We start from the raw sequence: 13340 nt of genomic DNA, 5'->3' as shown, positions 1-13340 counted from the left end.
GCTGGCGAGCTGCAGCAAGCTGGAAGCATCCATGCATGGAGCACTTTCATTTCTGCGCTGCTGCATCTGCTGCTCCTTTTTCTGCCTGCTGTGCATACCTGAATATGCAGTACAAGGAATATCACAGTACATATGGATACGTGAAAAGGAGTACCTCGTCGTAATCACTGTGGGCTAAAAATACGTCAATTCTCTATTTGATGGGTCGCAGACTAGATGACAGCTTAGACTGGCGAGATTCCGGCAATCTTAGAGCTCTTGATAGCCTTGTCTCGCTCCGTCTGCCATACGGATTGCTAAGGCACAGACCGTCAAAAGGTACGGAGAGCTGCACGTGACCGAGGCAGCCCCAGCACAGTTGGCACAGTAACGCTAAACGACCAATGAAGATCCCTGCCATGTTTTCCCACTTCGAGCTCCCGCGCGCATCATCGCTTCCTCTTTTGTGTACAAGTACGGAGCAATACCGTTAACGAAGCCTCCCGACCGAATCCCCTGCATGCGCTCCCATGCGTCCGTCCGTCTGCCACATCTCCAGCCTGCATCTTACAGTATCTCTTGTCGACACTTGACGCCGCCATTCCGGCCGAGTCCGCGCCCCGACTGCGCCGAGTATTTCTTCCCTCTGCGCGACCCGACGGCAGTGCGCGCGCATCGCCAGTAGCTTCACTGTCTCAGGTCCTGCCTCTGCCGCCGCTCTGCCTCTCCCCCTGCCTGGACGCGGACCCCGCATAGCCTTTTTTCCTGTATCTCTACAGCCCTTCCATCTATGGCGTGAGCATCTCATCCCCTGTTTGCAGCGTCTCTACCGGCCGTCACCATGTCGCACGCCTGGCTGGACTCGCTGACCGAGGACTGGGTGTCCGAGCGAGGATCCTCGCCCGCGCCGCTTCCTCTCGTCAAGTCGACCAAGAAGAGCGAGCCATCGCCGTCGCCGAAAATCACACCGAGTCGCATACCGCGTTGGAGGCATCCCGGCGTGGTTTCACGGTCGCCGCAGGATAAGAGCATGACTATTCTGGAGGGCGACCGGAGCTCCGAGGACAACAAGTCGCCCAAAAGGCGCCTGTTGAAGTTCGCAAAGGATCGCAAGCCGTCGCACAAGGGCTATGTAGGGCGGTCCGTCTCCTCAACGACGGGCTCTGTCGTGGTGCACAAGAACGCCCGGCAGCGAACGCCTGCCGCGCCGGGGCGATCCGAGACGCCTGAGTGGAAGCGACGGTTGGTGCACGGCAAGCTTGGATATGGGGAGCAGCGCGACCTGTTTAGTTCGGCGGCCGTTGGCCTGCAGGACATGTTCAAGCCGCCGCCGTCAAGCGAAGCCGACATCGACTCGCCCTCTCCCAACCTCGACTCTCCTTCCCCCAACCTCGAGTCTCCATCGCCCAACCTCGACCCTCCGTCTCCTATGCCTAGTTCGCCGCTCCCCAAGCTCGACTCTCTACACCTCGAATCCCCCTCTACTGCAGATTTATACGACACAGATTTGCCTTCGAGCCCGCCAGGGCAAACCGACCCGACGAATACCTTTGACCCGGACCAGGAGCTGAACGACGAGGAGGAGGACGGTGCCTTTTCCCCGAACCAGGTCACACCAAGTCCGAGCCCCAGGAGGCCCCCGCGGGGGATCAAGTACAAGCTCAACGTTGAGGACGACCAGGACGACCACTCGGACGCGTCCCTTATGAGCAGCCACCCTGTCAATCCCCCTGCGCCATCCACGGAACAAGAGGCGGAACACGGGGCCAAACAAGAAGATACCCAAGGGCCTGGCGACGAGGAAGAAGAGCAAGAGGCTGGGCACGACGAAGAGGCAGCCGATCAAGACGACAGCTATCTCGCCATCCCATCCTTGGTCGATGGAACATCTAGGAAAGCCAGCGGCCAGAGTTATACGCGAAACGAAGACTTCAGCCCCATTCTGATTGGCAAGCGCAGCGACGAGGACGGAAAGGTCGAGTTTACTCCCCTTGAGATGCCCACGGAAGAGCTGCGCCAGAAGCTCGAGAGATTGCAACTCAATCAGATGATCCTGGATCCTTCGCACAATGCCTCCGACAGCGCAGTGGACGCAAAGCCTTTGAATGCCGACGCCGGTGACGATTCCTCGATCAAGTATCATTTCGACACATCTTACGGAAGCAATGATTCGCCTGAGGGGTCTCTGCAGCACCGTAGCCTGAGTCCTGATTTGGGCGAGGACTGGTCCGAGATGCTGCCTGAGGACTCTCTACAGGCCAGCACGCCGAAACAATTTCCAACGCTGCGGACACAGGACGCCGATTCGAACGTGCTCGATTCGTTCTTCGACAGCCCCAACGTGCCTCACGCGCCGTTTCCAAGCCCTGACAAGAGAGAAATCCGCGAACCGAGCAACCAATCCAACACGAGCCCCCTGAAGCTGTTTGGGCCTTACGATACGTTTACCAACCAGACCTTGCTGCGACGCATCAGTCAGTTTGAAGAGAGCTTGTCTGGTATGAACTCGCGGGGAGACCTTTCGCCTTCCACGCCCAGCCGCGACCCTAGTAAGAAACGAGTCGATCGCAACTCCGGGCCGAAGAGGTATGTCAGCCATTTTGGGGCTGGTGAGCTGGAAGGGTATGAATTCACCAACGACTTGTCTCACTCGCCCGCCGAGCATTCCAGCCTCCTTTTCAAGGAGAAGACGACCCCATTGCATCCTCCCTTGGCCGCCAAGGGACCCCTCAAGCTCGTCCCCCCGTCATCTTGGCTTCATGAAGACGTTGCCCTGCATGTCCGAAGGAGCCGTCGCAAGAGCAATTCGCAGACTCCCTCGGTCGATGCTGGTGCTGAATACGATTCCATGTCCAGCTCACCAGCCAACTCCGTCAGCTCTCAGGATGAAGCCTACGACGAGTCCTGGGCCGCAAAGCGGGATTACGGATCCGAAGGCAAGCGGCCCAGAGCGTCTCCCTCCAAGCATCCGACACCAAAGCGTCGCCGAACGCTTCATCGCTCCGATATTGCATTTGGCAGCGAGGGTCGCAAGTCAATTGTGCCAAAGCTGCCTCGCCCTGGATCCAAACTGCGGAGGCGCTCTCAGGCGGAGCGCTCAAACTCCATCGATCTTAAAGATGCAGACCGACTGTCTAGGCGGCAGTCCCATTCTTCGGCGCACACCTCAAAGTCGGTTCAGGATGACGCCTCTCAGGGGAGGGCGCGCCGCTCGCCAACGAGGTCGTCGATCCAGGAAGAAGATGAGCCAGACAGCCCCGGGACCACTGGCGAGCGCAAGCCGTCCATACGGACCCAGGATTTTGTAGATCAAGCTGCCCAGATCATGGCCATGATCCGCAACCAGGTCAGCCAGCCCGGGCTGTCTAGCCTTGAGGAATCCGAGTTGGAGGCTCAGGTTGCCTCGCAGAATGCCACGATGGAGGAGTCCGACGGATCTACGGCCGAGCCCTTCTCGCGACCACCCAGTCGAGACGGAAAGCCGATACCCAGACAGGCCCGACAACAGGAGGACCCTGAACTTGTGAAACGGCTCAAGAAGTACCAGGAGATGAGTGACATGGGCGACGTGGTCTCCTCCTCAGTGAGGTCCATGAGCCTTGCAAAGGACGCAATTCGCGCGGCGAAAGAGGTTGAGCGCGTGGTTGACCGGGCCAGTCGCATTCGAGCCAGTGGGAGCGGCGGCGGCGGCGGTGCCGGCGGTTCGAATTATGATTCTGCGAGTGAAACGACGAGCCCGGTCCATGACTTGTTTTCCAGCACCTCTGCTCGCTCCACCAGCCACCTGTTTCCCACCTCTTCCTCTCGAGGTTCCGAATCGCGCAAAATGATTGCCCCCGAGAGCGTTTCTCACCTGATTCCGGACAAGATTGGCGGCATGTATCTGGACAAGCAGAACAACATTTGGATCCGAAACAAGGACTCCAAAGCTTCTCTGACGTCTCACAATTCAGGGTCCGACGACAGCGAGGAGGATCCATTTGCCAATATTCCGGACTTGTCCGTCGACATGACGGAGGAGATGCAGCATCTGAAGCAGGCCCCTCGGGGCCGCGAAGATATGGCGAGCAGCAAGGGCAAGTCCTCTCGCCAGAGCTCGGCCCAAACGCACTCGCTGAAGAGTTATACGACCCTCGCGGCGTATGAGCCGCTTGACCCCGAGGTAGCGGCAAGGGCCAGGGGGGAGATTGAGAAGCTCGATGCTCAGCCTGGCGAGGGCTCTAAGAGTGCCGATGACGGAGGAAGCCGCTTGCCTGTTCTCAAGGCCAAGACGAGCAGCGATGGGCTGTCGTCGAAACGTCGCAACATTACGATCTCTTTCACCTCGCCCATTGCCTCGATCATTCTGGGCGTGCTTCCCGAGGATATAGAAGGCCTAGAGGACGACCCTGTGCCCGGCGAATCATCCGAGTCGCCTCCGCTCCACGCAGCTCAGTTTAGCGGTTCCAAGGTTGTTACGCCAGACCCTCTGCGGACCATCCGCGCCACGTCCATGTCTTCTGGCAAGTTTACGCCTCGGCCGGTCTCGCGAATCGACGAGCAGGATGAGGAGAGCACGGTGGAGCTGCCGAACCAAAGTCGCCCCAGGGGCCAGAACCAGCAAACACCAGCTCAGAATGACCGTCACCTCAGCTTTGTCGGTGACAATACGATGATGAGTTTCAAATCGCTGGAAGGGGGCTCGGGTTTTGGGTTCCTCATGAGCACTCCGGCGCACGCCGCTGTCTCCCTGAAGGCTGATGACAGTCTGATGATTGGCCGGAACGTTGGAAAGCTTTCGCTGAGCCCGCTTTCCGAGTTCTCCATGAACAACCACGACAAGTCGTTTGGGCTCGAGGTGAGCTACGTCATGGGACAGCGGCGAATGGCGACGGGCGACGGGTCCAAGAAGGTGATGTCCATGACGCTGCGAACCCTTGTGGAAAAGCTCTCTGAGGCGCAGCCGCACGAGCCGTACTGGGAGGATATGACCTCTCTCACTCTCCAGGACAAGCAGCTGACCAGCCTGCACGGCCTCAACAAGCTTTGCTCCAGAATCACCACGCTGGACGTGTCGAAGAATTCACTGGGGCATCTGGAGGGCACTCCCGAAAGCGTGCGGCAACTCAAGGTGTCGAACAACATGCTGACGGAGCTCACCTCGTGGGACCATCTCATTCACCTGCAGTACCTTGACATCTCCAACAATCAAGTCAAGAGCTTGTCGGCGTTGAAGAGACTCATTCACCTGCGGAGCTTGCGGGCAGATAACAATCTGCTAACGAGCCTTGACGGGCTGGACTCCCACGATGGCCTGCTCACTCTGAGAGCACGCAACAATCTGATTGAAGAGCTTGACTTTTCCAACATTGAGTGGGGGCGCTTGACAGAGCTCGACGTGGCATCGAATAAGATTTCGTCGGTCAAAGGTCTTCATCTGCTGCCTGCGCTGTCCCACCTGGACATTTCCGATAACCACCTCGAGACGCTCGTGTTTGAGAAGGCCAACAAGACGCTCCGGAAGCTCGACATCAGCGATAATGATATCGAGGACTTGGACATTCGGCAGCTGGGTAGTCTGCAGACGCTCCACGCTGATCGGAACCGCATCAGCCACATCTCTGGCTTCCGCCACGTCCGCCGGATGGACAGCCTCTCTTTGCGAGAACAGCGAGGCGACGCGCCGCTTGATTTGCGTTTCTTGATCAGTGCCTGTGAGATACGGAAGCTGTTCCTGTCTGGAAACTACCTGGGTTCGTTCCAGCTCCAGGCCGACTTCCTCAACCTCCAGCTGCTCGAGCTGGCAAACTGCGGCCTGGAGGTGCTGCCCGACGAGTGTGGGCAGCTGATGCCCAACTTGCGAACGCTGAATCTCAACTTTAATGCCATACGGGATCTGTCATCCCTGCGATTCATCCCGCGGCTGAAGAAGCTGCTCGCGGCCGGAAACCGGCTCTCAGACACGGTGGCGGTGACGGAGCTTCTGACCGACTTTCCTCACCTCACGGAATTGGATCTGCGGGATAACCCCATCACCCAGGGCTTCTATCCTCCGGTCCAGATGCTCATCAGCCCGGATAAGATGGGCAGCGCCGACTCGTTTGTGATGCCAGAGGCGGACATGGAGAGAGACGAGACTTTTGCCAAGCGCTTGGATGAAACCACGAGGCTACGTCGTCGCCTGCACGAGGTGGTGTACGTTGCTAGCTGCAAACGCCTCCGCAGACTGGACGGCCTGGCCATTGTGCGGGAAAAGACGCTGGCGAAGGATGTGCTACTGCAGAGGCTCATTGACGATGGGCTTGTACCGGAGCTCGAGGACACGCTGGTTGGCGAGTCCGAATCTGCACAACAACAACAACACCACAACGAAGCGGTTACAACGCCGTCACTCAGCACCACTTAGGGGCCTGGTGAAGAGAGTGACGAACTGGTCAAGTGCAGCCGGTGGTACGCCGAGGGTACTTTTGCCTAGTGGTATTTACCAAGAGTTTTGGCAAAAAGGGGCTGAACAAAAGTAATGATAATTTTTTGGCTTTTTTTTTTTCTTCTTCGATAGGGCGTTTGTGGTAATTTGGTAATTACCACGAGGAAGGACTACATTGGATTTCGATTTTGCGTGGCATTGGCATGTCATGACGGGGAGCAGGCAGGACAGGGAGCCTCTAAGCTCTGACAGGTGGCGTTTCTTTGATTTCTCTTTTTTTTTTTTGTGTTTCAAAGAGTATGGGCACGAGAGCTGGGGTTTTGGGGGGCTATGATTTTCTGGCCTTTTCTTACTGTTGGTGGCCCTGGAAAGAGAGAGGCTTCTATCTCCTTTTGCGTCGGATCTTGGTTTGATGATCCGGGAGTTTTGCTTTTTCTTTTTGTGTAAGAGTCTTAGAAGGGGATTTGGGTCCAAATGATGATATCCATACCTAGTACCTTGATAGTTTTTAATTTTCTTTTCCAGCTGAGGCATAGACTTTTGTATTATTTGTTTATTTTGTTGGCGCTTTTTGTGTGAAACTTTTGTTGTGATTTTGGGTGTGGTTTGGGATTTGTCAAGGAGTGTTTTGGGACAGGGAGGCAATAAGTGTGCTGCGTTTCAAGCGAGGGTGGTTCATTTGAGGAAGTCTATGGGATGGATTGATTGAGTAGGATTTGATCAGACGTGTATTTGTATAAAAAGTAGTAACTGTGATGATAATCCTCCGAAGGCTGATGGATAGGGGGAATATTTTTGTCTAAGGATTGGATTCGCATGTGACGACGACAGGGAGGGTGCGCATGCTGGTATTACTTCAAAGACGTGCGAGTTCGTTTCAACAGGATAGAGAAGCCCTGCATGTGTTGTATGCACATTGAATTCTGAATTGTTTAACTGGATGCGTTGGTTGGGGACTAAGGCTGGGTGACGATGACGGGAGGACTTGGGAGTGGAGTTGAAGGCGTTAGCATGACTCTTTAGTAAGGGCGTGTGGTTGATTTGATGGGACTTGATGGGAGAGGAAGAGGTGGGGATGCGAGTGTTCTAGTGGTGTCAGGTTGTGTGAAGGTGTTTGATTTGATGTCAGAGGTAAGGAGTTGCATGTGAAATGGTAGGTTTAGTTGCTAGTGTGTGGTCATGATGGGTGATGATGAATATACATATGAGCGAGTGCCTGGCAGGCAGCCGTTTGAAGTTGCTCGATAGGCACCCAATGCATTGGAACGGGAGAGTCTCGGGCGTCATTCTCACGCAGTTGGGCTTCAAAGGCTGGGAGCTAGTAGTACAACTGTCTCAGCTTGAGCACCATGGTCCATGCTAGAAAAGAAGACGAAGATAAGAGTCATCTGTGAATTGCCCTGTCTATTATTTCATGCTAAGCGAACTTTGATCATCTCGAATAAGAGGAAAGAAGGATAGAAACAGCGCTCTGATTTGGTGGCTTCGAAGGACATGTAGCTTGCAGTTTGGACGCAGGAATTGGGCTCTCGTGACGTCTGCCAGCATGGTAAGCTACCTACTCTACCTACTTAGTAGGAAGAAGATCATTAGAAAGAAAGGGGACAAGCAACATGGAGAGAAGAGAAAAGAGGCTCGCGTACTCCCTGGCTAGTACGAAGCGCCATGTCATTTGATTTCGCCCCTCGTCCCGCCTTTCGCCTTTTGCTGAGGGTTGACGTTGAATAGCCGGCCTCACAGACTGTTTGGGCTTGTTCATCGCCCAGACAGACAAACAAAAAAGACACGAGCAGTGCATTCTTGTCGACACCACATGAGACATTTCCATTATTGTTAAAACGAGAAACAAGGGTCCTATATACCTATAACTTCCTCTTGATTCCACCGACCAAAAGGTACCTAGAGCTCCCTCGTGGACCCTGGATCGGCCGCTACCTTGCCTTAGCTCTGCTTCCCCCCCCCCCCCCCCAGCAAAACGAACGACCAGCTTCTTCCCCATTCATCGCCATGCCCCTCGGCTGCGTCTAAAGGGCTTTTGCATTCCTCCGGCCTCGAGTCACGCCAGCGCTCTTGTTTGTTCCTTTACTTACACGACTCTTTTTCTCTTTTCTTCCGTCTCTCTATTGTGCAGCCCCAAAGACTCGACGACAGCATCGACGAGGACACCATCACCGACATCGATCGACCCCCCAATCCCAGCATCGTCATCGTCATCGACAGCTCATCGACATCACCGTCACCATCACCATCGAACAGCGGCCGGCCAGAGCGTCACATAGCGACTCCCCGGGAGCTCGCGAGCGGCCCTCGCGCGACAGCACGAGGATGGACCAGCCCGGCTCTGGCGCTCCCCGGCTCGAGCGGTCCGTCTCGCAGTCGAGCAACGTCTCGTACCGCTCGCACCGCAGCGTCCGCACCGGCAAGACCCGCGCCCTGCTCAACCACCACCACCTCAGCAGCTCCGCCAGCAGCATCGCCGAGAGCGACAAGTCCCTCACCAGCTTCCCCAGCTTCTCCCCCGAGCTGCCCGGCTCCGACCGCTTCGCCGACGGCTACCCCGACCCTGCTCATGCTCACGACCATGATCACGACCACGACCACGACAACCCCGACCGCAACCAGCTCAAGGCCGCCATCCGCCAGCCCGACAGGCCCGCCCGCGTCAAGGCCCTGAGCGGCGCCAGCGCCTCCTCCATCGTCGACAGCCTGACGTGGCGCAACTCGGCCCGCGAGGCCCTCTTTGAGGATGCGCCGCTGTCGCAGACGGTCCCCGGCGCCCTGCACAAGGCCGACGACAAGCACCTCGAGCGCCTCATTGCCAGGCACGGCGCCGTCTCGCTCGTCAGGCAGATCGCCGGCGACCTTGCCCAGCGGGACGCACAGATTGCCAACCTGCGGCGGCGCGCCGACGAGCGCGAGCGGGCGCTGCGCAAGATTATACGCGAGTGCGGCCTGTCCAGCCTCGAGCTGGAGACTAGGCTCAAGGTGGTGGAGAGCGAGCTGCGCACCAACGGACACTTCCAGCGGGACGGCGGCGGGCTCAGCGACCTGATGGGCGACGCCATGCGCGACACGGTCACGGAGAGCGCGTACGGCGAGACGGACGTGGCTGGCGGTACCATTCGGGCCAGCAGCGTCGCCTCGGCGCCGGGGAACAGCTCCGAGAGTCCAAAGGGAGCCGGCACGCTCAAGGGGTGGAGGGACTACCTCTGGGGCGGCGGCACATCCAAGAAGACGGTTCTGAGGGATGGTTCCAACAGGTCGACTGTCATACGATCGCACTCGAGCCTCGGCCAGCGACCGCCGCTACAGGACGACCTCTTCGAGCCTCCTCCGACCCAAGCGACCAGCAGCCCCGGCAACAACAGCTCCAGCCGGCCGTCTAGCATACACTCGGCCTCCACGCCCGAGCGGAAATCCATCGCCAGCTTGACGCTGCGGCTTGTGGCCGGCGGCGCCGTTGCGAGTCGCGAGGCCGAGGCCAGGGGGCGTGCCGCCAGCAGTGCTGCCAGGACGGAGGCGGCCAGGACGGGGTCCGTTGCCAGCAACCGCACCAGCCGCTCGTCGCGGGCCGTGTCTGTTGCCGGCGGCCCCAAGGCGCTCATGGCCATGGGCCGGTCCACGCCGTCGACGGCCTCGGCCAGCGCGAAGCTGCAGACCCAGGAGGTGCGAGGCATCGGCTCCGGAAGCTCGCCCGGCTCGTCGTCCCTGCGGCCCGACAACTCTGGGCCCGTCGAGATGGACGCCATCCTGCCTCCCGAGTCCCAGCCTCCGACGCTGACGCAAATGTACAGCAACTACCCCAACAGCGAGTACCTCACGGACCGGTTCGGCTTCATCTACGACCAGCGGCGCAAGAAGCGGCAGCGAGAGGCCTCGCAGATGGCGCACAGCATCCGCAACGGCGACCGCCGAGAGATGCTGGGCAACGGCAACCGGGCGGGCATCTTGCCCAACGTCACGGACGACCCGCCGAGTCCCAAGATGAGCGTGTCGAGCGACCCGCGGCCCGGCAGCCCCAGCTCGCAGGAAGAGAGAGCCCCCGGCGAGGACAAGGCGAAGCGCTGGCAGGACTACCTCAAGATCGCGACGTTTCCCACCGAGCTGCTGAGCCACACGCCGGGCATCAGCGCCACGGCCGTGTCCGTGACCGAGGGCACCGACGACCGGGCCAGCACCGCGCCCAGCCAGCGGCTCGTTGAGCGCTCGGCACGGTCGCCGGGCATCACGCCGACCGAGTCGGGGCTCGTGCCCCTGGCGAGCACCACGACGGCCATTGACAACGAGACGACGCTCACGCAGCCGCCGTCGGAGCAGCAGCAGCAGCAGCAGCAGCAGCAGGACTCGACGCCGGGGATGCTCGTCAAAGAGGATGCGGAGCCGGTCAAGCTGCTGCTCCAGCAGCTGAGCGACCTGCACGACTCTCTGCAGCGGGACAAGACGGCGCAGTGGAACGAGTTCCTGCGCAAGGTGAGGGCGGAGAGGCACCGCGAGGGCGAGGCCGCCATCGCCGCGGCCACGGCGGCGGCGGAAGCCCGATACGAACGGCCGGGCATCATCCTGCCCGAGGCCCGGGTGGCGGACGGCGAGATGATTGGCATCTCCAACCTGGGCAACAAGGGCAAGGTCGGGCGGGCCAAGTGGAACGGCTTCAAGGCGCTGGTGCTGGGCGGCATCCCCGTGGCGTACCGCGCAAAGATCTGGGCCGAGTGCTCCGGGGCGGCGGCGCTGCGCATCCCGGGCTACTACGACGGCCTGGTGTCGCAGAGCGGCGAGGGCGACGACGCGGCCGTGGTGAGCCAGATCAAGATGGACATCAACCGGACGCTGACGGACAACATCTTCTTCCGCAAGGGGCCCGGGGTGCAGAAGCTCAACGAGGTGCTGCTGGCGTACTCGCGGCGGAACAAGGACGTGGGCTACTGCCAGGGGATGAACCTGATTGCGGCCAACATCCTGCTCATCACGCCGTCCGCAGAGGATGCCTTCTGGATCCTGGCGTCGTTTATCGAGAATATCCTTCCGCAGGGGTACTACGACCATTCGCTGATTTCGTCGAGGGCGGACCAGCAGGTGCTGAGGCAGTACGTCCGGACGGTGCTGCCCAAGCTGTCGGCGCACCTGGACTCGCTGTCCGTCGAGCTTGAGGCGCTGACGTTTCAGTGGTTTCTCTCCGTGTTTACGGACTGCCTGTGCGCGGAGGCGCTGTTTCGCGTCTGGGACGTGGTGCTGTGCACAAACGACGGCAGCACGTTCCTCTTCCAGGTCGCGCTGGCGCTGCTGAAGCTGAATGAGAGCAATCTTTTGCAGTGCGACACGCCGGCGGCGGTGTATACGTACATCAATCACCATATGACGGAGCATGCGATTAGCATTGACGGGCTGATCCAGGCGAGCGAGGGGCTGAGGAAGGTTGTGAGGCGGGAGGATGTGGAGGCGCGGAGGGCAAAGGCGATTCAGGCTGAGAGGGAGGGGGTCAAGTTGAATGTTGAGGGGGAGGCTGGGGATGGGAATGGAGAGGAGGTTGAGGAGTAGGGGGGGGGGGGGGTTTCGAGAGATGATGATGTTGTTTTTGAGAGTTTGAGTTTGAAGAAGAGAGGAAGAAGAAAGAGTAGAAGCTGGGAAGGGTTTGGAGGAGTGTTGAATATGATACCCATCACATTGTAGCCTATGCTGCCTTTCTTATTGTTTGTTTTCCTTTTTCCTCTCCTTTAGAGTTGTCTTGTGGGGATAGATGTTTGACTGGCTGATTGACAAGACATGCGTTTTGAAAATGAGACGGGAGTTGAAGCTGGTGGTGGGGCATATTAGACAGGCATACAAGTGGCATGAATCAACTTGAAGTCCATTGATGAGTTACTCTGTCCTTTGTCTATGTTGGATGACAAGGAGTGTTTGTGTTGTTTAGTGTAACTTGGTAATGGGGTCAGAGCCTTTTCCCCCATGTTTTGCACTTTGTAGATGTCTTGCTGCCTTGACATTGCATTTACCAAGCAAGCAACTCACGGATGAAGCTGTTTGGTAAAAAGGCAACTTTCAGTGAGTATCATGACGTTTATTTTCCCATGTGCTGTTTTCGATTGTATTAGCATTTTCTCCTCCCGCGGGATCCGTTATATCCCTGTTCTTGAGCAAAGTGCCAATCTACGACTGTGTATAAGTATGCAAATAAACTCAGGGCGCTGGATATACAGCCTCAGAGGGATCTCTACTAGTTCCAGTCAATTCATAAGCAAAACCAATGCCCCAAGACTCTCCATCACACCACCGAGATAACTACTATCTGCAAGTCACGATTGAACACAGAAATTGTAGACAGGAATACAAACGGTATGACACAAAGTCACTAACAGTTCAGATTAAGACGATGAGGTAGCGATACTGCTTGGCTGTGGAGGCTCACATACCTCGTTCAAGGGGGGCTTCGATACTTTGTTGCAGCAGGTTGACGAATCCTATGGTATTTGTCGTCGTTGACGTGATACTCGTAGCCAAGGTCCGTGCTGTTGAGTTCTTAGTTGGCGAGTAGGCCGACTGCCCGCCTTGGTGAACTTATTCGGCCCTCAGTGGTGTCGAGGACAGGCCTGGGTTTGCAGAATTGCAAGATGTTATGGCTGATGATAGACAGCATTGTTCTTACATGATGATGCCTCTTCTTAAGCCCAAGGAGACTTGCTGTGCTGCTCTGAGTGTTATTGGGCCCTGGAAATGCTTTTTTTTTTATATTTGTTGCTTGGTGTAACGGATTGGTGTATCAGGGGCTTTTACGACTGTGCTGATGCTTGCACTCACTGCGGTTATTGAGACACTCATGAATGACACTCGTTTATATTGTCATTCTACCTGTCTGAATGTAAGAATATTAATAGTCGCTGGACACTGGATAAACAAAGTCCAAGTGTCGATCCCAAATCAAAGTAATCCCCTAGCATTTCCTATACAGAAAATACCCCTC

The 13340-nt window shown here is 57.3% G+C and overlaps 2 protein-coding genes across 2 annotated transcripts; both read left to right on the top strand.

The window, feature by feature from the left end:
* Nucleotides 1-820: 820 nt before the first annotated feature.
* Nucleotides 821-6364, top strand: CCMA1212_010725 (Septation initiation network scaffold protein cdc11; the record flags this gene model as incomplete). The annotated part of the gene is made up of 1 exon (XM_073707758.1): nucleotides 821-6364. One exon carries the CDS (start codon nucleotides 821-823, stop codon nucleotides 6362-6364), a length of 5544 nt encoding a protein of 1847 aa, XP_073553756.1.
* Nucleotides 6365-8710: 2346 nt separating this feature from the next.
* On the top strand, nucleotides 8711-11920 carry CCMA1212_010724 (uncharacterized protein; the record flags this gene model as incomplete). Its single annotated transcript, XM_073707757.1, has 1 exon — nucleotides 8711-11920. One exon carries the CDS (start codon nucleotides 8711-8713, stop codon nucleotides 11918-11920), a length of 3210 nt encoding a protein of 1069 aa, XP_073553755.1.
* Nucleotides 11921-13340: the final 1420 nt, after the last annotated feature.

Source organism: Trichoderma ghanense (assembly GCF_004382785.1).
Source record: "Trichoderma ghanense strain CCMA-1212 chromosome Unknown scaffold_30, whole genome shotgun sequence".
In the NCBI taxonomy this organism is placed as follows: domain Eukaryota; kingdom Fungi; phylum Ascomycota; class Sordariomycetes; order Hypocreales; family Hypocreaceae; genus Trichoderma; species Trichoderma ghanense.
This window is presented reverse-complemented; position numbering and strand designations above follow the sequence as displayed.